This window comes from Eleutherodactylus coqui, chromosome 8 (genome assembly GCF_035609145.1).
Source record: "Eleutherodactylus coqui strain aEleCoq1 chromosome 8, aEleCoq1.hap1, whole genome shotgun sequence".
Taxonomy (NCBI): Eukaryota; Metazoa; Chordata; class Amphibia; order Anura; family Eleutherodactylidae; genus Eleutherodactylus; species Eleutherodactylus coqui.
Genome location: NC_089844.1, coordinates 168,017,696 through 168,042,706, shown reverse-complemented (window position 1 = coordinate 168,042,706; position 25,011 = coordinate 168,017,696). Strand labels below are relative to the sequence as shown.

The 25,011-nt window shown below is 45.3% G+C and overlaps 1 protein-coding gene across 1 annotated transcript in view; it reads right to left on the bottom strand.

The window, feature by feature from the left end:
• The window catches only part of DOC2A (double C2 domain alpha), a 58,896-nt gene extending 43,865 nt beyond the window's left edge, over nucleotides 1–15,031 (bottom strand). Inside the window, exons 1-2 of the mRNA XM_066576891.1 lie at nucleotides 14,932–15,031; nucleotides 6,982–7,239 (exon numbers count right to left, since the gene is read on the bottom strand). Coding sequence (XP_066432988.1) covers nucleotides 6,982–7,231 — 250 coding nt within the window. The 5' untranslated portion in view covers nucleotides 7,232–7,239; nucleotides 14,932–15,031. The remainder of the gene's footprint in view (nucleotides 1–6,981; nucleotides 7,240–14,931) is intronic.
• Between the last annotated feature and the right edge of the window lie 9,980 nt (nucleotides 15,032–25,011).

Genomic DNA, 25,011 nt, shown 5'->3' with positions numbered 1-25,011 from the left:
TGTATCCAAGCTAGAGGTGGTACAACAGGGTATTGGAGCCTCCATGCCCCGCCGTATCACATCTCATATCCACGCTAGAGGCGGTACTGCAGGGTACTAGAGCCTCCATGCCCGCCCGTATCACATCTTGTATCCAAGCTAGAGGCGGTACAACAGGGTACTAGAGCCTCCATGCCCACTCGTATCACATATTGTAACCAAGCTAGAGGCGGTACAACAGGGTAATAAAGCCTCCCTACAAGGGGTCGGTTCTCCACAATAAATGCTCCTTTTGCTCTGATGTGTAATCGCTTATATCAATGTTACAATCACACAGAGAAAGTTTCACCCATCCAACAACTTCTAGGGGATGGATTTTTTGACAATGAGTGTATATTATGGGCTCTACTCCATTCACATCCAAAACTGCGATCACCATTATTCTGGATGCTACGTAGGTCTTGTCAGCATAGTAAATCTAGGACCCCATGATGAATTGCAGCAAGAGCCATTGCATTGTGGGAGTTGCTGTTTAGCTCTATAGCAGCTCACACAATGCACCTCGGCAGAGCTTTCTCCCATAAACAATGAACCAGCTTGGTAACATGAGGTCCTGCTGCCTGAGAGCTAGCAGGAAATTAGTAGGCTTGTAAGTGCAGCTTTGGATCTGACTAGAGTAGAAGACAAGATGTGATTAGTAAATGCAGTGATGAAATGAGCGTCCGACACCCGCTGATTGGAGAGTTGTGTTCTGCAGACACAGAGCGCTCTGCTGGGTGTTCGGAGTAATAGTCCATGTCTCATGTCAGGATTTGATGAAGGCATTGTGTCTCCGCCAGGTGATGGCAGGTGTCGTCTCAGGTACGACTTGACCTTAACAGCATTAGTCAAGATGTAACAGGATGAGCGGCTGCGGCTCATTTACTGCAGAGCAGCGTGCACATCTCCCATCTGAAGACTTCGTCTTGGAACTACAAGAGTGGGGGGTACGTTCTCTTCCCTCCCAGTATTTCCCCATAGAGCATGACCTCAGGCTGCTGGTACTTCATCATAATAATAACTAATAGGCCGCACCTCCCATTGGGATGAATGTAAATATTGCGTTAACACAGTTGCAAGAAAAAGTAAGTGAACCCTTTGGAATTCTCTGAATTTGTGCATTGATCACTAATAAAATGTGGTCTGATTGTATCTAAGTCCCAATTATAGACAAATACAATGTAACTAATAACAGACAGTCATACATCATGTCTTTTTTTGTAACCACCCACTGTGCAGGATGAAAAAATGCTAACCTGGATATACCCCTTTAGCAGTGATCAACTCCACCAAACATCTCCATTAGCTGGAAATAAGATATACACAACACTGAGGGTGAATTTTGGACCCTTCCTTTATGCAAATGTGTTTCAGTTCATCAGTATTTCTGGGATGCCTTGCATACACAGCCCTCTTCAGCTCACAGCATCTCAATTAAGGTCAGGACTCTGGCTTGGTCATTGCAGAACACAAATCTTTTTATACCTTCCTTTAGGTGATTACTTATGTGCTTTGGTTCATTGTCTTGTTACATCTCTTCAGCTTGAGGTCATGGACGGCCACCCCTACATCCTCCTGTAAGTTGTTCTGATATACTTTAGAATTCATTGTTCTCTTTATGATCGCAAAATGCCCCAAACCGTGATGCCCCCTCCACCATAGCTCTAAACTATGATGTCCAATCCATCATAGCCCCAAAGCATGATGTCCCCTTCACCATAGCTCTAAATTATGATGTCCCTTTCACCATAGCTCCAAACTATGATGTCCACTTCACCATACCTCCAAACTATGATGTCCACTTCACCATTCCTTCAAACCATGATGCCCCTTCACCATAGCTCCAAACTATGATGTCCACTTCACCATACCTCCAAACTATGATGTCCCCTTCACCATACCTCCAAACTATGATGTCCATTCACCATACCTCCAAACTATGATGTCCCCTTCACCATACCTCCAAACTATGATGTCCCCTTCACCATACCTCCAAACTATGATGTCCCCTTCACCATAGCTCTAAACTATGATGTCCTCTTCACTATAGTCTCAAACCCCTGAGTTATTTACTTCCCCAAGAGTTAATAGGCAAACAGTATTTCTATTCAGAGGGTTTGCAGTGTGAGTTTCACAGGTGCTTTTTCATTAAGTAAAGGCACACAAAGCGTGGTTGCTGATAGTCCTGCTCTTCTCAGGAAAGACTAGTTAGTGCCTCGATGTTAGCAACTTTTAGAAGATATGTTATAGAGACACATGAAAGTGGAAGAGGCTACAGAAGCTATAGACCTGGGTGTACACCAATCCCCAGTTATTATCTACAGATGGAGAACATTCAGGACTTCACTACTCTTTCTTGAAGTGTCCTGTTATATAACTCCAAGAGCACAACAGACAATACTGAAAGAAATGAGGAAGAACCGAAGGGGACCAGCAAAAGACCTACAGAAGACCATACAGACTACAGAAACCTCCGGTCATGTATCCACTAATAGAGAAACACCAAGAATAGTGATCATGGAGGGACAACACATGAAGTTGGAGTTATGGTAGAGTGGGCATCATGGTTTGGAGTTATGGTGAAGGGGGCATCATGGTTCGGAGTTATGGTGGAGGGGGCATTATGGTTGGGGCCTATGATAGAGAAGCATCATGGTTTGGGGCTTTGGTGAAGAGAGCATCATTGTCGGAGGTTATGGTGGAGGAGGGATTATGGTTGGCGGCTATGGTGGAGGGACATCATGGTCTGGGGCTACTTTGCTCCTCAGGGCCTGGACGTCTTGTGATCATAGAGGGAACAATTAATTCTAAGGTGAATCAGAACATCCTACAGGAGGATGTAAGGGCCGCCGTCCATGACCTCAACCTGAAGAGTCACTGGGAGATATAACTAGATAATCAATATAAGCACCTAAATAATAAACTAAAGAATGCCAGGAAAAGAATAAAATTTGTGTTTTGGATTGGGCAAGTCAGAGTCCTGACCTTAACCCTATGGAAATGCTGTGACATGATCTGAAGAGAGATGTGCACACAAGGCATCCCAGAAATACTGATGAACTGAAACACATTTGCAGAGAGAAATGGTCCAAAATTCATCTTCAATGTTGTGCAGGTCTTATTTTCAGCTACAGGAAACGTTCGGTGGAGGTGATTTTGCTAAAGGAGAATCTACAGGTAATTAAGTTCAAGGGTTCACTTACTTTTGTCTTCCTGCACTGTAGATGATTACAATAAAACACATGAGCGGCACAACCATCTCTGTTATTATTTACATTGTGCTTGGGTATAATTGTGACTTGTGATACAATCAGACCACATTAAACAAATGAAGAGACTTCAAAAGGGTTCATTTACTTTTTCTTGTGAATGTAGTTCCCAGGGTGTATGTGGGCTGTCATGTGGCCATTGTACCTTCAGTTTAGGAGTGCCTGCCTCCCAAAAAGATGCATAGGACTGTGACAACGGAGACCTGGAGGAAGCAGAGGAGGCGGAAGAGTCAGGGGAGCAGGAGGAAATAAATCTCCATGGCTGTATCCAATTGTATGCAGCCTAGATGATACGTGTTACCTGCACCGATACACTGTAACAAACTATCAGGACAGGAGAGACTTTGTGCTGCTCATGTGTTTATCCCACAGTGGATTGTCTAGACATGATATAATTGTACCAAGCTGCTTTTACACGGAACGATTATTGTTCGGATTCACAGGATCCAGCGAGAATCTGACGATATCGCTCCACGTAAATCACCGGCTGAGCGACGAAGGCTTTTACTTCTCATTCGTCATTGGGTTTCATGTGTAAACGATTATCGCTGGAAGGAGCGGTCTGCCATCTGTTGCCCAAAAGATCGTCCCATGTAAAAGCACCCTTAGTTCTGAGACTATCAGGTCAGGATGGTGGATTCAGCCTCTGGATATGTACAAGAATTTTTCCATTCATTGACAGCAAGAAGAGATCTTAAAAATGACGAGAAAATTAACTTAAACCAGCATTTTATACACCAGTCTTAACGCATTTTATAATGATGAAGCTTTATTGGACACTGGCCCTTTAAAGGGTCTGGTTACAACTTCCTTTCTGCAGTTAAGGCAGGAAGAGCAGCTCTGGAGTACAAACTGCAGTTCCAATAAGTGTAAGAATAGGAATATTGATAGCTGGAGAGCAGTTACATCTTCCCCATCACATATCCCCATATAAGCAGCAGATACGGGGTAGGAGGGGTCACATGTAATATCCTGCGGTCACAATGGACCGCCATACAGCTGATGTAATGGGGATTATAGACTTCATCATCCTCTGCGATGTGATCCCCCCAATGAGGGGAGGCCACATGATGATAGCACGGCACCATAAGTATATACACAAGCTCTCTTATCCAAAGAGACACAAGAGGTGGAGAGACAGCAGCATCACACCGAGAAAAAAGAGACAGCACAGGAAATGGCAACAGTCTACTCGCTTCAAGAGGTGCTCTTCTTCTTAAAGGGCCACTACACCTAAAGTGTGGAGCTTTAGGGCAGGCTCAAGCGGGCGATACGCTGTACATCTTCACGGAAAAACACTCACATCTGCCATCTTCTGCGATCATTCACAATTACTTTCTGCGAATGATCGCAGGTTTTCCGCTGTGGGAATCTGCATGCGAAATCCGACCCATTCATGTGAGACCGCCTTACAGCGTGATATCAGTCATATGTGTGATACAAATGTCTCTGTACGTTATATCAGTACTGGAGCGTTATAAGAGGGGTGGCTGATAGAGATGAGCGAACCTACTCTGCCACTCCCCTTTTTTGCCCGAGCGCCGCGATTTTCGAGTATTTCCGTACTCGGGCGAAAAGATTCGGGGGGCGCCGTGGGTGAGTGGGGGGTTGCAGCGGGGAGTGGGGGGGGGGGAGAGGGAGAGAGAGAGGGCTCCCCCCTGTTCCCTGCTGCTACCCCCCGCTCCGCCACGCCTCCCCCGCCCCCCGACACCCCCCGAATCTTTTCACCCGAGTACGGAAGTACTCGAAAATCGCGGTGCTCGATCGAGTAATTACTCGAAACGAGTACGTTCGCTCATCTCTAGTGGCTGATATCAGTCACATATGATGTAAATGTCTGGAGGATATATCAGTACTGGAGCGTGATAAGAGGAGCAGCTGATATCAGTCACATATATGATGTAAATGTCTCTGGAGGTTATATCAGTACTGGAGCGTTATAAGAGCGGCTAATATTGGTATAAGATGCAAAAATTTCTGGAGGTTATACCAGTACTACAGCGTTCGATAAGAGGAGCAACTGATATTAGTCACATATGATGTAAATGTCTGGAAGATATATCAGTACTGGAGCGTTATAAGAGGAGCGACTGATAACAGTCACATATGATGTAAATGTCTGGAGGATATATCAGTACTGGAGCGTTATTGGAGCAGCTAATATCAGTTATAAGTTGTAAATGTCTCTGGAGGTTATATCAGTAATGAAGCGTTATAAGACCGGCTAATATTGGTATAAGATGAAAAAATATCTGGAGGTTATATCAGTACTGCGGAGTTCGATAAGAGGAGCAGCTGATATTACATCACATATGATGTAAATGTCTCTGGAGAATATACTGACATTGGAATATTATATGAGGAGCGGCTGGTATCAATCACATATGGTGTAAATGTCTGGAGGATATTTGAGTACTGGAGTGTTATAAGAGGAGCAGCTGATATCACATATATGATGTAAATGTATCTGGAGGTTATATCAGTACTGGAGCGTTATAAGAGGAGCAACATATCACATATATGATGTATATGTCTCCGGAGGTTATATCAGTACTAGAGCGTTATAAGAGGAGCTACTAATATTGGTCTTATATGATGTAAATGTCTCTAGAGGTTATATCAGTACTGGAGCGTTATATTAGGAGCAGCTGATATCAGTCACATATGATGTAAATGTCTGGGGGTTATATCAGTACTGGAGTGTTTTAAGAGGAGCAGCTGATATCAGTCACATATATGATGTAAATGTCTCTGGAGGATATATCAGTGCTGGAACGTTATAAGACAAGCAGCTGATATCAGTCACATATATGATGTATAAGTCTGGAGGATATATCAGTACTGGAACATTATAAGAGGAGCAGCTGACATCAGTCACATATATGATGCATATGTCTCTGGAGGATATACCAGTACTGGAGCGTTATAAGAGGGGCAGCTGATATCAGTCACATATGTGATGTATATGTCTCTGGAGGATATACCAGTACTGGAATGCTATTAGCGGGGCGGCTGATATCACATATATGGTGTAAATGTCTCTGTAGGTTATATCAGTACTGGAGCGTTAGAAGAGGAGCAGCTGACATCAGTCACATATATGATGTATATGTCTCTGGAGGATATACCAGTACTGGAGCGTTATTAGAGGGGCGGCTGATATCACATATATGATGTAAATGTCTCTGGAGGATATATCAGTGCTGGAACGTTATAAGAGTAGCAGCTATCAGTCACATAAAGAAAAGTCTCATCACTGGAGATATGTGATATAAAGCAGTGATTATGGGGTCCGGGAGGTTTTTACACTTCCTGTTGCTCACTTCATTGAACAACACTACAGTCAGCCTGAAATGCTTGATAACAGAGAACAATAGTTTGTATTCACTTGCCATGCAGTTATGGCCCCTTTACTCGCGCCGACAGCCATGTAAACGACTGTACGAGCGACTGTGACGTCACCGCTAAGGTCGTTAGCGCTTGTACAGAGCGTTTTCAGTGAAAGGATTATCGCTGGATGGCGGGTTTCTCGCTCAGCGTGTGACCTCCTATGAGAGGCGCTGAGCGGCGGCGTTTACACGTAACGAGAAGCTCGTAATCCAGCAATGGTTTTCTTTGCATTTACACGTAACAAATTTGTTAGCTCTTCCCAGCATGAAATGGCAGATAACAGAGAATAGTAGATTGTACGTACTGCCATCATCGGAGTCATAGTTGTCCAGGTCATCAGTGTCGTCCACTTGTTCCGCCGGCGGTTGCGGTATGTTCAGTGGTGACAGATTGTTGGGGTGTCCTGTAGGAGATGGGGCCCCCTCTGGCCACGGGGTGTATCTGGGGAAGTAGTCGGAGATTTGCTGGATGGGTCGGATGGGTCCGGGACACACATTGATGGCCATGTGCTCCTGGATGCTGATGGGAACCTTGTCTCCTCGCCGGACGGTCATCAGCTTGTCTGCGGGCAAGAAAGAAGGGGGAGACCAGGTGACTAATGATACAGCAGCTTAGATACATGCACCAGCTTAGATACCTGACAGTGGGGCCAGTGAGGTTAGATACAAGTCATAGGGAAGTCAGTTATGTTAGCTACATGTTGTAGAGAAGACAGTGAGGTTAGATACGTCATAGAGAAGTCAGTGAGGTTAGATACGTCATAGAGAAGTCGGTGAGGTTAGATACGTCATAGAGAAGTCAGTGAGGATAGATACGTCATAGAGAAGTCAGTGAGGTTAGATACGTCATAGAGAAGTCAGTGAGGTTAGATACAAGTCAGAGAAGTCAGTTAGGTTAGATACAAGTCAGAGAAGTCAGTTAGGTTAGATACATCATAGAGAAGTCAGTGAGGTGAGATACAAGTCAGAGAAGTCATTGAGGTTAGATACATCATAGAGAAGTCAGTGAGGATAGATACGTCATAGAGAAGTCAGTAAGGTTAGATACGTCATAGAGAAGTCAGTGAGGTTAGATACAAGTCAGAGAAGTCAGTAAGGTTAGATACAAGTCAGAGAAGTCAGTAAGGTTAGATACATCATAGAGAAGTCAGTGAGGTTAGATACGTCATAGAGAAGTCAGTGAGGATAGATACAAGTCAGAGAAGTCAGTGAGGTTAGATACGTCATAGAGAAGTCAGTAAGGTTAGATACGTCATAGAGAAGTCAGTAAGGTTAGATACAAGTCATAGAAAAGTCGGTGAGGTGAGATACAAGTCAGAGAAGTCAGTTAGGTTAGATATGTCATAGAGAAGTCAGTGAGGTTAGATACGTCATAGAGAAGTCGGTGAGGTTAGATACAAGTCAGAGAAGTCAGTGAGGTTAGATACGTCATAGAGAAGTCAGTTAGGTTAGATACGTCATTGAGAAGTCAGTGAGGTTAGATACAAGTCAGAGAAGTCAGTGAGGTTAGATACAAGTCAGAGAAGTCAGTGAGGTTAGATACGTCATAGAGAAGTCAGTGAGGTTAGATACGTCATAGAGAAGTCAGTGAGGTTAGATACATCATAGAGAAGTCAGTGAGGTTAGATACGTCATAGAGAAGTCAGTGAGGTTAGATACGTCATAGAGAAGTCAGTGAGGATAGATACGTCATAGAGAAGTCAGTGAGGTTAGATACGTCATAGAGAAGTCAGTGAGGTTAGATACGTCATAGAGAAGTCAGTGAGGTTAGATACGTCATAGAGAAGTCAGTAAGGTTAGATACGTCATAGAGAAGTCAGTAAGGTTAGATACAAGTCATAGAAAAGTCGGTGAGGTGAGATACAAGTCAGAGAAGTCAGTGAGGTTAGATACGTCATAGAGAAGTCAGTGAGGTTAGATACGTCATAGAGAAGTCGGTGAGGTTAGATACAAGTCAGAGAAGTCAGTAAGGTTAGATACAAGTCAGAGAAGTCAGTTAGGTTAGATACGTCATAGAGAAGTCAGTTAGGTTAGATACGTCATAGAGAAGTCAGTGAGGTTAGATACGTCATAGAGAAGTCGGTGAGGTTAGATACAAGTCAGAGAAGTCAGTAAGGTTAGATACGTCATAGAGAAGTCAGTTAGGTTAGATACGTCATAGAGAAGTCAGTGAGGTTAGATACGTCATAGAGAAGTCGGTGAGGTTAGATACAAGTCAGAGAAGTCAGTAAGGTTAGATACGTCATAGAGAAGTCAGTTAGGTTAGATACGTCATAGAGAAGTCAGTGAGGTTAGATACGTCATTGAGAAGTCAGTGAGGTTAGATACAAGTCAGAGAAGTCAGTAAGGTTAGATACAAGTCAGAGAAGTCAGTAAGGTTAGATACATCATAGAGAAGTCAGTGAGGTTAGATACGTCATAGAGAAGTCAGTGAGGTTAGATACAAGTCAGAGAAGTCAGTAAGGTTAGATACAAGTCAGAGAAGTCAGTAAGGTTAGATACATCATAGAGAAGTCGGTGAGGTTAGATACAAGTCAGAGAAGTCAGTTAGGTTAGATACAAGTCAGAGAAGTCAGTAAGGTTAGATACAAGTCAGAGAAGTCAGTAAGGTTAGATACATCATAGAGAAGTCGGTGAGGTTAGATACAAGTCAGAGAAGTCAGTAAGGTTAGATACGTCATAGAGAAGTCAGTGAGGTTAGATACAAGTCTGAGAAGTCAGTTAGGTTAGATACAAGTCAGAGAAGTCAGTAAGGTTAGATACAAGTCATAGAGTCAGTGAGGTTAGATACGTCATAGAGAAGTCAGTGAGGTTAGATACGTCATAGAGAAGTCAGTGAGGTTAGATACAAGTCAGAGAAGTCAGTAAGGTTAGATACAAGTCAGAGAAGTCAGTAAGGTTAGATACATCATAGAGAAGTCGGTGAGGTTAGATACAAGTCAGAGAAGTCAGTTAGGTTAGATACAAGTCAGAGAAGTCAGTAAGGTTAGATACAAGTCAGAGAAGTCAGTAAGGTTAGATACATCATAGAGAAGTCGGTGAGGTTAGATACAAGTCAGAGAAGTCAGTAAGGTTAGATACGTCATAGAGAAGTCAGTGAGGTTAGATACAAGTCTGAGAAGTCAGTTAGGTTAGATACAAGTCAGAGAAGTCAGTAAGGTTAGATACAAGTCATAGAGTCAGTGAGGTTAGATACGTCATAGAGAAGTCAGTGAGGTTAGATACAAGTCATAGAGTCAGTGAGGTTAGATACAAGTCATAGAGTCAGGGAGGTTAGATACAAGTCATAGAGTCAGTGAGGTTAGATACAAGTCATAGAGTCAGTGAGGTTAGATACAAGTCATAGAGTCAGTGAGGTTAGATACAAGGCATAGAGCAATGTGGCCTGATGCGGATATTGGAGGATACGGGCAGCAGATGAGGGAAGTAAAGCCGGGATATAGCGGGAGCTTGCAGGGCTGGGGGCTTTATACATGGGGGCTGTTATTGGGTATCAGTGCAATAAAGAGAGGATTAACAAGTATCAGGAGAAGAAGGAATGTACATGGAGGGGGCGGGGGGGGGGGGGGGGGATGCGGATACCAGGAGATACTGAATGATGAGATGTAGGAAGATACAGAAGATCATGAGGAGAGCAGAAGGAAGAGCGGCAGATAAGATTTGGCAGGTTCTGCAAGAGTGATTGTAATAGCTGGTATAATACTATGTGAGTGCAGGAGGTAAGAGAGAGTCAGGTAGGATGAGTGCAGGAGATAAGTCAGGTAGGTAGAGTGCAGCAGATAACAGTCAGGTAGGTAGAGTGCAGCAGATAACAGTCAGGTAGGTAGAGTGCAGCAGATAACAGTCATGTAGGTAGAGTGCAGCAGATAACAGTCAGGTAGGTAGAGTGCAGGAGATAACAGTCAGGTAGGTAGAGTGCAGGAGATAACAGTCAGGTAGGTAGAGTGCAGCAGATAACAGTCATGTAGGTAGAGTGCAGGAGATAACAGTCAGGTAGGTAGAGTGCAGCAGATAAGTCAGGTAGGTAGAGTGCAGCAGATAACAGTCATGTAGGTAGAGTGCAGCAGATAACAGTCAGGTAGGTAGAGTGCAGCAGATAACAGTCAGGTAGGTAGAGTGCAGGAGATAACAGTCAGGTAGGTAGAGTGCAGCAGATAACAGTCAGGTAGGATGAGTGCAGGAGATAACAGTCAGATAGGATGAGTGCAGGAGATAACAGTCAGGTAGGTAGAGTGCAGGAGATAACAGTCAGGTAGGTAGAGTGCAGCAGATAGCAGTCAGGTAGGTAGAGTGCAGCAGATAACAGTCAGGTAGGTAGAGTGCAGCAGATAACAGTCAGGTAGGTAGAGTGCAGCAGATAACAGTCAGGTAGGTAGAGTGCAGGAGATATCAGTAAGGTAGGTAGAGTGCAGGAGATAACAGTCAGGTAGGTAGAGTGCAGAAGATAACAGTCAGGTAGGATGAGTGCAGGAGATAACAGTCAGGTAGGTAAATTGCAGGAGATAACAGTCAGGTAGGTAAATTGCAGGAGATAACAGTCAGGTAGGTAAATTGCAGGAGATAACAGTCAGGTAGGTAGAGTGCAGGAGATAACAGTCAGGTAGGTAGAGTGCAGCAGATAACAGTCAGGTAGGTAGAGTGCAGGAAATAACAGTCAGGTAGGTAGAGTGCAGGAGATAACAGTCAGGTAGGTAGAGTTCAGCAGATAACAGTCAGGTAGGTAGAGTGCAGAAAATAACAGTCAGGTTGGTAGAGTGCAGGACATAGCAGTCAGGTAGGTAGAGTTCAGCAGATAACAGTCAGGTAGGTAGAGTGCAGGAAATAACAGTCAGGTTGGTACAGTGCAGGAGATAGCAGTCAGGTAGGTAGAGTGCAGGGGAGAACAGTCAGGTAGGTAGAGTGCAGCAGATAACAGTCAGGTAGGTAAAGTGCAGGAGATAACAGTCAGGTAGGTAGAATGCAGGAGATAACAGGTAGGTAGAGTGCAGGAGATAACAGGTAGGTAGGTAGAGTACAGGAGATAACAGGTAGGTAGAGTACAGGAGATAACAGTCAGGTAGGTAGAGTGCAGGGGAGAACAGTCAGGTAGGTAGAGTGCAGCAGATAACAGTCAGGTAGGTAAAGTGCAGGAGATAACAGTCAGGTAGGTAGAATGCAGGAGATAACAGTCAGGTAGGTAGAGTGAAGGGGAGAACAGACAGACAGGTAGGTAGAGTGCAGGAGATAACAGTCATGTAGGTAGAGTTTAGAAGATAACAGTCAGGTAGGTAGAGTGCAGGAGATGACAGTCAGGTAGATAGTGTGCAGATGGATGACAGTCAGGTCAAGTGCAGTAGATGACAGTCAGGTAGGTAGAGTGCAGGAGATAACAGTCAGGTAGGTAGAGTGCAGCAGATAACAGTCAGGTAGGTAGAGTGCAGGAAATAACAGTCAGGTAGGTAGAGTGCAGGAGATAACAGTCAGGTAGGTAGAGTTCAGCAGATAACAGTCAGGTAGGTAGAGTGCAGGAAATAACAGTCAGGTTGGTAGAGTGCAGGAGATAGCAGTCAGGTAGGTAGAGTGCAGGGGAGAACAGTCAGGTAGGTAGAGTGCAGCAGATAACAGTCAGGTAGGTAAAGTGCAGGAGATAACAGTCAGGTAGGTAGAATGCAGGAGATAACAGGTAGGTAGAGTGCAGGAGATAACAGCCAGGTAGGTAGAGTACAGGAGATAACAGGTAGGTAGAGTACAGGAGATAACAGTCATGTAGGTAGAGTGCAGGGGAGAACAGTCAGGTAGGTAGAGTGCAGCAGATAACAGTCAGGTAGGTAAAGTGCAGGAGATAACAGTCAGGTAGGTAGAATGCAGGAGATAACAGTCAGGTAGGTAGAATGCAGGAGATAACAGTCAGGTAGGTAGAGTGAAGGGGAGAACAGACAGACAGGTAGGTAGAGTGCAGGAGATAACAGTCATGTAGGTAGAGTTTAGAAGATAACAGTCAGGTAGGTAGAGTGCAGGAGATGACAGTCAGGTAGATAGTGTGCAGATGGATGACAGTCAGGTCAAGTGCAGTAGATGACAGTCAGGTAGGTAGAGTGCAGGAGATGACAGTCAGGTAGGTAGAGTGCAGGAGATTATAGAGAGTCAGATAGGCAGAGTGCTGGAGATAGTGGAGGGTCAGACAGGTAGAAAGCAGAAGATAGAAGAGGGCCAGGTAGGTTCACTGCAGGAGATAGTAGAGGGTCATGTAGGTAGAGTGCAGGAGATAAGTGAAGGATCAGTCAGGTAAAGGCCTGGAGATAGCAGAAGATATCAGGTACAGTGCAGGAGATAGCAGTGGATTAGGTAGGTAGAATGCAGGAGATAACAGTGGATTAAGTAGGTAGAGAGACAGGTAGGTAGAGTGCAGGAGATAGCCGTGGATTAGGTAGGTAGAGTGCCAGAGATAGCAGTGGATTAGGTAAGTGGAGTGCAGGAGATAACAGTGGATTAAGTTGGTAGAGAGACAGGTAGGTAGAGTGCAGAAGATAGCGGTGGATTAGGTAGGTAGAGTGCCAGAGATAGCAGTGGATTAGTTAAGTAGAGTGACAGAAATAGCAGTGGATTAGGTAGGTAGAGTGCAGGAGATAGTGGTGGATTAGGTAGGTAGAGTGCAGGACATAGCGGTGTATTAGCTAGAGTGTTGGAGATAGCGGTTGATTGAGTAGGTAAAGAGAGAGGTAGGTAGAGTGCAGGAGATAGCGGTGGATTAGGTAGGTAGAATGCAGAAGATAGCGGTGGATTAAGTAGGTAGAGAGACAGGTAGGTAGAGTGCAGGAGATAGCGGTGGAATAGGTAGGTAGAGTGCAGGACATAGCAGTGTATTAGGTAAAGTGTTGGAGATAGCGGTGGAATAGGTAGGTAGAGTGCAGGAGATAGCAGTCGATTAGGTAGGCAGAGTGCAGGAAATAGCGGTGGATTAGGTAGGTAGAGTGCAGGAAATAGTGGTGGATTAGGTAGGTAGAGTGCAGGACATAGCGGTGTATTAGCTAGAGTGTTGGAGATAGCGGTTGATTGAGTAGGTAAAGAGAGAGGTAGGTAGAGTGCAGGAGATAGCGGTGGAATAGGTAGGTAGAGTGCCGGAGATAGCGGTGGATTAGGTAGGTAGAATGCAGAAGATAGCGGTGGATTAAGTAGGTAGAGTGACAGGTAGGTAGAGTGCAGGAGATAGCGGTGGAATAGGTAGGTAGAGTGCAGGACATAGCAGTATATTAGGTAGAGTGTTGGAGATAGCGGTGGAATAGGTAGGTAGAGTGCAGGAGATAGCAGTCGATTAGGTAGGCAGAGTGCAGGAAATAGCGGTGGATTAGGTAGGTAGAGTGCAGGAAATAGCGGTGGATTAGGTAGGTAGAGTGCAGGACATAGCGGTGTATTAGGTAGAGTGTTGGAGATAGCGGTGGATTAGGTAGGTAGAGTGCAGGAAATAGCGGTGGATTAGTTAGGTAGAGTGCTGGAGATAGCGATGGATTAGGTAGGTAGAGTGCTGGAGATAGTCGTGGATTAGGTAGGTAGAGTGCAGGACGTAGCCATGGAATAAGTAGGTAGAGTGCCGGAGATAGCAGTGGATTAGGTACGTAGGTAGAGTGCTGGAGACAGAGGTGGATTAGATGGGTAGAGTGTAGGAGATAGTAGAGAGCCAGGTAGATAGAGTGCAGGAGACAGCAGAGGGTCAGGTGCGTGGAGTGCAGGGGATAGTAGAAGACGTGGACCGGAGCAGATAGTTGGACCGTCCGGTTGTGAAGGCTATTGCAGACCATCATGGAGGTGAAGTGGAGGAACACATTCAGTTGTTGTAGGTGGTTCATGTGCAGGTTCAGGGGGTCTGGCAGAGAAGTGTGGTTGGTCCATATAGAATGGTTGGGGGCTATGAGTACATTTTGGGGTCTCTTAGATATAGAAGACATTGGTCATCACTGGTGGGACGGTCTGCTGTAACCCGCACATGAACCTGATAGTCTGCAAAGCACCTAACCATGAACTTCAGTCTGCACGTTCCAGTCACTGCACCGCCGCACCTACCTGTTCTGCAGAACATTACCCCCTGAACTTGAAAGAAAGCTGCAAAAACACTTAGGAAGAGCGTTACACCATTTACCCCTTCCATGCCAGCAGCCCTTGCACAACCATGCAACTCCAACCCCATCCTCGCCAGCGACGCGCCACATTAGTGCGACCTGAGGAATATCGCCCATGACCCTGGTTTATTAACCCCTTTGGCTGCCAGTCGTCGAACTTACCTCTGGCCTCGGGTGGTCCGAGGACAACAGGGGGCAGAGAGAGAGCAGCAGGTCTGAGGAGAGATGTGAGGAGATGTGGTGGAGGAGAAGGGCTGGATCGCCTCTGCTGCTGTCGCTTTCTCCCTTACTGCTGTGTTTCACAGCAGGAGAAAGAGGGAGGGCGAGCAGGGAGAGGAGGAGACAAAGAGACAGAGAGCAAATGAATAGAGAGCAAAAAAGAAAAGAGTGTAGACAGAGGTGAAGGAAAACAATCACAGGAGACGCTGCTGCCACCGCTGCCTCAGCCACTTGATGCTATGCTCATCATCCCAGCCTCAACCGGTTCAGTCAGACGCATCCATCAGCCTGGACATTACTGGCAAAGGTCTGGAGCTGCTTAGAGGTGCCCTCAGGGATGCCACCCGAGATGCCTTCAAAGATGCCACCAGAGATGCCCCTAGCTTTGTCTCGATGGGAATTTCCCTCTCATTAATTTCCTAATTGCAGGATTTCACGTCAATATTTGAGTATTTGTTGTCGCAGAGCCTCGTGCACGCAGATCGTTAATCACATGCAATGCGCCGTTCATTTAATGAGGAAGACAAATCTCCGTATGTGAGCGGCGTAGAGTAATCATCCACGGGTAATAATGCGGCTGATATTATCGCTAAGGCTTTATCGTGAACGTGCAGCCCAGTTTTTGGGCGCCAATTTATGGGGAGGACAGTTTTGTAATGGAGATGAGCCGCCGGATACGTAGGGGCTCAGTTCTAGATAAAGATCAGGCCCCTTCCAGGAGCTGCCAGACATCCCTAACAGGAGGCAGATCAGGTCACATATGTTTTCTGCTTTTTTGGATCACATTGCTGCCCCTGTCAAGATCCCTCCTGAGCAGATCACCCTCTCTGCAGGATCCCCCCAGCAGCTACATCAGCTGTCTCTATGGTACATACAACCCTTCAAACATGGCCAACACTAGTAAAAAGAATCATACTTTACATCATCCAATGAGGTTGCAATGACAGAAATATCATCTGCAGTAAAGGAAAGGGTTCTTTGCAGTAAGAGCATTACTTTAAGCATAATTGAGTTATAGAAGTCACAAGGCGCTATTCCAGCTGCGGTCCTATCAACAGACACGTGGTCAACTGTGGACATTGCAAGTACAGAAATGTCATCCTGAGCAGCGGCACGAGTTCTTTATAGTAGGAGCAGTTAAAATCTTTTTGCACCCCTCGGAGGGCAGCACAAGGTTGTGACAGTCACACTGATTGTGGCGATATGTCTGCTGTGTGGATCTGTGCAGGGGTTTTGGAGAAACTTGCATTTTATCAGTAGCAGTATTTCACCGTAGCAGAGGAATCAAGTATCAATTCGAAGTATGCCTTCACCGCACTGACTCCGAAAACATAACAGTTATTTCCATCATCCTAAAATGAGAAGGCCACAAGGACAAACAAAACATAAAGCTTCAAGCAAAGAATCGCCACCCCTATCCTTAATACTAATTGACTTGTACTCTGTACAATGGTGCTGAATTAACGAATACCCTCACTTGGTTTAGTCTGGGTCGGATCAGGACTACGCCGTTTTGCTATATCCGTGAGTCCTCTACCCAGAATCCTTACTGTAGTCACCCATATGATTGCTCAGGTGCCCATATACTTCCTAAGGGAGAGGGAGCACACAATTCATATCCCCACCCTTGGAGAGTACAAGTCGATTAGGATTAAGTATAGGGGTGGCAATTCTTTGCTTGAAGATTTATGTTTTGTTCGTCCTTGTAGCTCCTTTTAGGATGTTATCAATAGCAGCACATGCATAGAGGACTACTTAAGGTAGTCCTGGATATTCACGAGCTACGGGCACTTACTGACTGCTGTCTGCCTATTACTGTGCATAGAGAGAGCTGCCAATCATTGGCTGGAGGGCTGGGTGTGTGTGGCTGCAGCTCATGAATATGGCGGACTAGTTCTGTGTCTGGCTGCTACTAAGATAATGCAAGTTTCTCCAAAACTCCTGCACAGATCTACTCAGCAGACATATCACCACAATCAGTGTGACAGGCACTACTTTATGGTGCTCTCAGTGAGGGGTGCAAAACATGGCGACAGATTCCCTTCAAGGGCAAGCTCGACCCGTGAAATGTTATTAAATCAGCCGGATTTCTGAGGTCATAGTCGTGGATTTAATCATGGGGAGAGGTTATCAGATCTAGATTTAGTCAGTGTGGTGATAAAGTGCTGCCAGTCGGACATAAAAATGTGAAATATTCTTTATAGTGTGGGAGGGCACAGGGGTTGGGCTTTGGATCGTCCTTTTGCTCTAAAGGTCCCGATGATACAACCTAGGTAGAGGGTCGTTCTGGCTCCAGGATCGGGAGGGCCAGACCTACTTCCTTCAGCGTCACCATGGTGCCCCGTCCACATATTCAGGCAGGGGTGCCAGTAGAGACTCGTGTACCGGTTCCAGCCAGACCAGTTTGAGAGAGGGCCAGTCTGGAAATAGGCATGGCTCTTGGCAACAGCCTGAAGCCTCCGTGGGTAGCTCACATACAATCCTGGAGCGGACAGCTCTGCTTTTTAACAATGAACGTTAATCAACTGTAGACAGCTCAATGGGTCAGTAGTCAGAGAGATTACACCTCACTAGTGTTCTTTAAGCCCTCTTTCCCCGTGCAACAGGTTTCTCAAAAGGCTCTTCAATGTATATACCTGAGTATTGGGCTCCACTAAGTCCTTACTCGGTAACCGGGGTTTATAATCCTGCAGTGCATCTGCTGTGGTCGGGTGGAGGGGAGAGCGAGACAGTGGCAGGCTCCAAGGTTTCTCTTCCACAACTAGGGCTAAAAATACAGCAACCGCACAGTACAACAGGAGAGACTCCAACCAACACCCGTCCTCTTACCAGCACTCTTCCACTTTCCGGTCTGAGTTTTCCCGACTCAGAGCACCAATTCTCACTTCCGCCCCCTTTTAAAATTACGGCAAGACACAACACCCTTACTCATCAGGACATAATCCGAAACAATGATAACACAATGGAAAGAACTACACTCCCCTTGCAGTAGTAAGAGCAAGTACATTTTAGAATAGGCTACCATAAAAAAGCCCCCCCCCCATCCCCTCACTAGAAAATGCTCAATTTTATCTTGAGTTTTGAAAAAATTAATATAATGGGCAATGGAAGAGATTCTCTACAGTAAGAGCAGCAGAAAAATTAGATTACACTGTCACAGCAACTAGCCCAGGCACTGAAAGGTCTGCAGAGTCCATTAATAGAATTAGGGGTAAAATCTTACTTATGAGCAGAAAATGGCCCCTTATGGGGGATATGTAAACCTCTTACAAATATCCAATGGCCCATATGTATAGATATAGGACAACTTGTATAGACTAGGGACCTACAGAAAGCTCCAGATTACCTTTATAGCTTGGAAGAGTGATTTCAGAAGCTTAATATCTAGCAATGAAAAGGATTCTTTACAGTAAGAGCAAAAGTTGCAGCCATTTAGTGCCAATGACGAGAGCAGAACCCATTCTATTATCTCGGGAAAGGCTAAGTGCATGAGGCTACAGAAAGGAATTCTTCACAGTTAAGGTACTTTCACATGGGCCTATAGTTGCCCGAGTAATCACTCAAAAGAGCAATTATGGGCAACTGTTCTGTGTAAACACAGGATCAGACAAGACAAGTGAGCGAGAACGACTTACTCGTTGGAATCGCTTGGTTTTAAGCTCACCTAAAATCCATGTGACTGTCGGCCCGTTTAAAGTCGTCAGCTGTTCATGTATGAACGACTGCCCGTTTACTCTGAATGGAGGCGGACAGAAGAGATCTCCAGCCGCTCCACCTCCACTCATTGAGCGATCATCAGTCTGGTGTGTAAGCACAGGACTGATAATCATTGGGACGGCTGAGTATCTGACAGCCGTCCCATATAAACTAACTTGGAGCAATTAACTCTTGCAGTGTGCGGGTTCCGTTTACTTGCTCCATTTGGGGGGCAGAAAAAGGGCAGGGCCTGGCCGAACGAATCCGTTTTATGATGGAACCGAATGGTGCCAAATGGACCCCATCAACTATAAAGCATTTGGTCCGGTTTTCAGCTTTTTACAGGACAAAGTAGCACCGTATGCTGCACTATTTTCTCCTGTTTTTAAACAGGTTTCGGGGATGGAGATGCCGTAAATGATGTGAACGAGCTCTGACTGAGGTTCACACGACTCACCAAGGTTGCCCTCGTAGGGGCAAAAAATTCGACTTTAGAAGGGGGTTTTCACAGTAAAAGCAGATTATACTTGGTGTTTACAAGGACAAACCCAGTGTCATGCCTGCTCCAGCCTGTTGGTGCAAAAGATGGCAAAGGTTAGGAAGATAGAAACTGCGACAGTCTGAGCAATGAGGAAGAATAAGGCCAGACATAGGAGACAAAAACCCAGAGTGGTAAATGGAAAAGAGTAGTGCTGTAAAGTTCTTCCTGACCTGCCTCAACTGGACCCTCAACTAAGCTGAACACCCACCCTGAAAAGGGTACCCCACTGCCAGAAACAAGTATGGTCAGTGATAACCTGTCCCAGAAATGTCATCTTAAGAAATAGAAAGGATTTTCTACAGTAAGAGCATTACAGATCTGGGAACTAAAGTAGAATGGATATGTCTTGGTGAAGCACAATCCCAAATTTCCTTTCAAGTTATGCTCACAAGGGTCCAAGAAGTTGGGGGCTGCTGCCTGTGCGTCCTCACACTGAAGAGCTGTGTAGGATCTGGTGTGCCTATGGAATAGAGTTTCATTTTCATCTGCAGGAATGGATAGCACCAGATAGGAAAGCTTTGAGGAGCCTCAGACTCTGGAGCTGGGGTGTAATAAGACCTCAGAATGTAATGAGGAGGACTTAATTACTCATTTAAAGAGTTCTTTATGAGGTCATTAAGTGGATCACTAATTATTGTTGTAGGTGAAGTAAAGGGTTATAGAATTATAGAGTCATTGTTTTTAATTTGTAGCGCCCCCCCTCCCCAACAGTCTATAAATCTAAACAGAGTGCAGCGCATATATGAATCCCTGGTGTGACCTAAACACTGACCTCATTCTATCTAATGGGTTAAAGGGGCTCTGAGGCCATGTGTAGGAGGCTGAAGGTGGGGAGAGGAAAGCCTGAGATAACTCTTACCACATCTAAAAGGACAGGAAGTCTGAGAGCTGTTCTTTTGTTACAGAACTTCAAACCCCCTGCATAGACATAGAGTCACATGATAAACGTCTGTGTGCCTGTAGCCACCACTAGAGAGAGCTAGTGAGCAGAATAGCTAACAGCAGAATAGTGAGTGCAGCTCTGGAGTATAATACAGGATGTAACTCAGGATCAGTACAGGATAAGTAATGTATGTACACAGTGACTCCACCAGCAGAATAGTGAGTGCAGCTCTGCAGTATAATACAGGATATAACTCAGGATCAGTACAGGATAAGTAATGTATGTACACAGTGACTCCACCAGCAGAATAGTGAGTGCAGCTCTGGAGTATAATACAGGATGTAACTCGGGATCAGTACAGGATAAGTAATGTATGTACACAGTGACTCCACCAGCAGAATAGTGAGTGCAGCTCTGGAGTATAATACAGGATGTAACTCAGGATCAGTACAGGATAAGTAATGCATGTACACAGTGACTCCACCAGCAGAATAGTGAGTGCAGCTCTGGAGTATAATACAGGATGTAACTCAGGGTCAGTACAGGATAAGTAATGTATGTACACAGTGACTCCACCAGCAGAATAGTGAGTGCAGCTCTGGAGTATAATACAGGATGTAACTCGGGATCAGTACAGGATAAGTAATGTATGTACACAGTGACTCCACAAGCAGAATAGTGAGTGCAGCTCTGGAGTATAATGCAGGATCAGTATTGTAATGCACACAGTGAGAGACCTCACTGCGTATGTAGAATACATATGTATATATAACAGGACTCAGAGGTGTACATAACTAGTTAAATATAGATGTTTAACTATGTGCTTACAATTGCTTTGGTTTTCTTTCTCCTCCTTGTGATTTCCTTATTTTGAACCCCCCCCCCCCTCGCTGTTTGCTTCACTCACTTCCATGTAACAATCCAGCTATTACATTCTGGTATAAAATATTTACAGTCGGCGGGCGCTCATGTCAGACTGTCACATCCTTTTATTGTTCAGAGACTGAAACCCGTCCTTCCGTAAATCTCTTATTCCGCCTTTTATCTGGATACAATTTCCTCTACTCATCCTTCAAAAAGCAGAATTACTGGTGATATTACATATTAGCCGCAGCTTAGAGGAGGCCTCCTGGCATGGATTTATGTTGTAATGCAGTATGACATGTATATATATACTATCTGTGATTATATGGTATACCCCTGGATTACCAGATTGTATAATATAGTCACATTCCTTTAATCTGGCGACAGGGAGACCTCATAGGTGCCAGATTATCAAAAAGTCTGGATTACTGGAGAGTAACCTCATTGTGAACAGGGGGTGTAATACATCAATGGCTACTGTTCCTATTGGCCACTATCCATTGCCAAATTGTTCTTATCAATGTTCCTACTGTTTTAACCCAAAAATCGTCTCTCTGGAACAAGCGCCACCTAAAGTGTTGATCGGTGCTCGCTCACTGCCATTCAGGCGCGGTACAGGATCAGCTTTATGGTGATGATCGATGATTAATATGATTGCCTCTATGGATTGGCTCCTGGTCACTGGCACATCTTCCTGTTCACACGGGGGACAGATACCTGATCAGCAAAAATGGTTATGCTCACATAGACAAGCAGTAACAATGGTTATGCTCACATAGACAAGCAGTGACAATGGTTATGCTCATATAGGCAAGCAGTAAGAATGGTTATGCTCATATAGACAAGCAGTAAGAATGGTTATGCTCACATAGACAAGCAGTAAGAATGGTTATGCTCACATAGACAAGCAGTAAGAATGGTTATGCTCATATAGACAAGCAGTAAGAATGGTTATGCTCACATAGACAAGCAGTAAGAATGGTTATGCTCACATAGACAAGCAGTAAGAATGGTTATGCTCACATAGACAAGCAGTAAGAATGGTTATGCTCACATAGACAAGCAGTAAGAATGGTTATGCTCACATAGACAAGCAGTAAGAATGGTTATGCTCACATAGGCAAGCAGTAAGAATGGTTATGCTCACATAGACAAGCAGTAGGAATTGTTATGCTCATATAGACAAGCAGTAAGAATGGCTATGCTCATATAAACAAGCAGTAAGAATGGTTATGCTCATATAGACAAGCAGATCAGCTGATGAACGAGCGTTTGCTTGTTTGCTGACTGGCAGTTTACATATTAAGGGCCTAAACGGATGGGCGTGAAAAACATAGAATGGAACCCATTGATTTCACTTTATTTTTTCGTCTCTTGTTTTCGTGGGCACAAAAAAATAGGAGCTGATTTATCTTTCTGCGTTTTGCGGGCCAAGGACCTCCATAGAGGTCTATGGGAGGTACAGTAACCCGCACATCTGCCTGCGTGGGTATGCGCTAAACACTGCGCATGCCCGCTATCACAGGCACCTTGTTAAGCAAATTAGCCCTTTAAATCAGGGGGGGTGATTCCTCTGCCTGTGTGTATGAGTGTTGCGTGCACAAATATGCAGATGCCCAAAAAAGGGTGCAGGAGTAAGAGTATTATGTTATACACTTGTCAGTCGAAGCCCTTAGGTCACCTTCACATGGGCAGATGCGTTTTTGCACATGACTCAGTGCAACGTATTTGCGCTATGAATGAGGCTTTTCATATTGGCGCATTTTAAGGTATTTGTTGCGCATGTTCATTTGCGCCCGCAGACAAACACACCATGAATTAAATGGCTAATGAGTTCCAGATGTGTTCTTTTTTCATAGAATTGCGCAGCACGCTGCGTTTCTGTGCGTGTGCTTGTGCACCTCCTATAGACCTCTACAGGGACTCTTGGTACGCAAATGCACACACAATAAAGTAGGTCCTATTTTTTGGCACACACAAGAAATTAGGGACCTTTAGGGACTTTTCACATGGAATGGGCCGCACGACACTCCGCAAGCCATGGAAAGTTCCGTGCCAAAATACGTAGGCTGTGGATTTTGATGCAGAATTGAAAATGGCTTACAGCCCGCCTGCAGTTCCGCAGTTAGACCTGTAGAATTTGGTGTGGAATTCCACAACTGCACCATCTTCCAGAGGGAAGGTGGCAGAAAGTTGGGTGTTTCCGCCTAGGATGCTTGTAATTCAAACAATGCTTCTACTTTTTTATGAAAAACGCAAGTTTCAATAGGATAATGTAAACATTGCATCGCCCTCGCCTGATCCTTGCCGGTACATGTGAGCGCGATGTCATTTATAACTCGCCCATATTAAATAATGAGCAAATTCTCTGCAGAAATGCCGAAAAATACCATTTTGCTATCTTGCGTCACTGCAAGAGAAAACTCGCACCTGTAAATGCACCTAGTGACAATAATGGGTTCTATTTTAGTATATTGCGCAAAACTCACACAAGAAATTGGCCTGTGTAAATCCTAATGGCGACGAGTCCTGATGCATTGTTCCTGCAGCCGGGAGGTGATAGCGCTCAGCTATACGTCCCGCTGCCGTCCATCTGGGGGACAGTGACGGTCACCACATCTGACATGTAGGTCATCGTGAGCCGCTGCCTATAGCCTTATTGTAAAGTCCACAGAACGAATGCAGCGATGTGCTCGGTCGCGGCCGCGGCGGGGGGCGCGGAGGAGTTGTGGCCGATACTTGAACACGATTTTACTTTTGCTTTCGGAGTTGGTGTTCCTGCCTCCGACAATGGCTTTCGCACACCCCATCATTGCTGAGGTGCGCTAGACGCAAAAAATAAGACAGACAGCGCTCGAAAATCGTGTTTGAGCGCACGTGTGCAAGGCTTCCATTGAAATGAATGGGAGCGTTGTATCGGCAGCTTGCTTGCAGCCGCGGACGGTGCACTGCTTCCTGATAACGGAGTTCGTAAACCTCACCTCCAGGAAGCGATGGCTCTGATTGGCTGAGCCACGGTGCTCGAGAACCAATCAGAGCCATCGCTTACTGAAGGGTTTACAAACTCCGTTGCCAGGAAGCGATATTCTGTTGCCTGCTAAGGACTGCAAGCAAGCCGCCAATTCTCCGCAGAGCCGGATGGCGCCTACTAGGTAATGTATTGCTTTTTTCTCATGTAGTGTAGCTAGGGCTTATTTTTAGGGTAGGACTTATATTTCAAGCACACCAAAATTCAGGATAGGTCTTATTTTCAGGGAAACATGGTATTTAATCCAATTGTCTCGCGGTCAGACCGAGCGCCTGAAGACCTATACGCTAAACTGGGGTAAACACCACCTACTAAGCGGGTGAAGATAATATTGTGTATACTGGTAATGTAACCGACCCCCGCACCGCGGAAATCACTGTGATTAAGTTGAGCAGCGTTCCTCGTTCTACAGACCGTCTCCTCACTCAGCGGCGCTCCAGAGACTCTGGTTCTGTTATTCAGACATTGACTGACTGGTTTAATATCTTCCATGCTCTGGCAGCTACGGCCTGCGTCCCATGGCAGCGTTATTACAGGCCTGTGACCCACGTTATGTCAGGACTCGTGGGATTGGCGTCCGACGGCCGCCTTGGTGGGGAGCAAGTGGCCGACTCTGAGCGACTGCCGCCGGCCCCGAGGTAAGACGCCCCCTCTCCCTCAGGGCACTCGCCTTCAGATACATTAGAATCTTCTCTCTTTTCATGTCATTCCGACTCTTTTTTGTCAATTTGTGTGTGAAGAAATGAGCTTTACTTTTGCGCCATTCTTTGTGAATTACCCTGTATAGGGCGGTCTCACCTGACCGGATTTGAATAGCGGATTCCGCTGGGTCTGTCCACACGTGTGATACATGGTAGCTCACAGGCAATCAGCTACATTGCTTTATGCAGTTCCGCTCACATTAGCGTGCTGGAATTGTTTAATCCGCGAGCGGAAAATAGAATGCGGCATGTTATATTTTACCGCAGATATAGGGCCCATTGTTCTGTATGGTCACATGTATACCCGCAG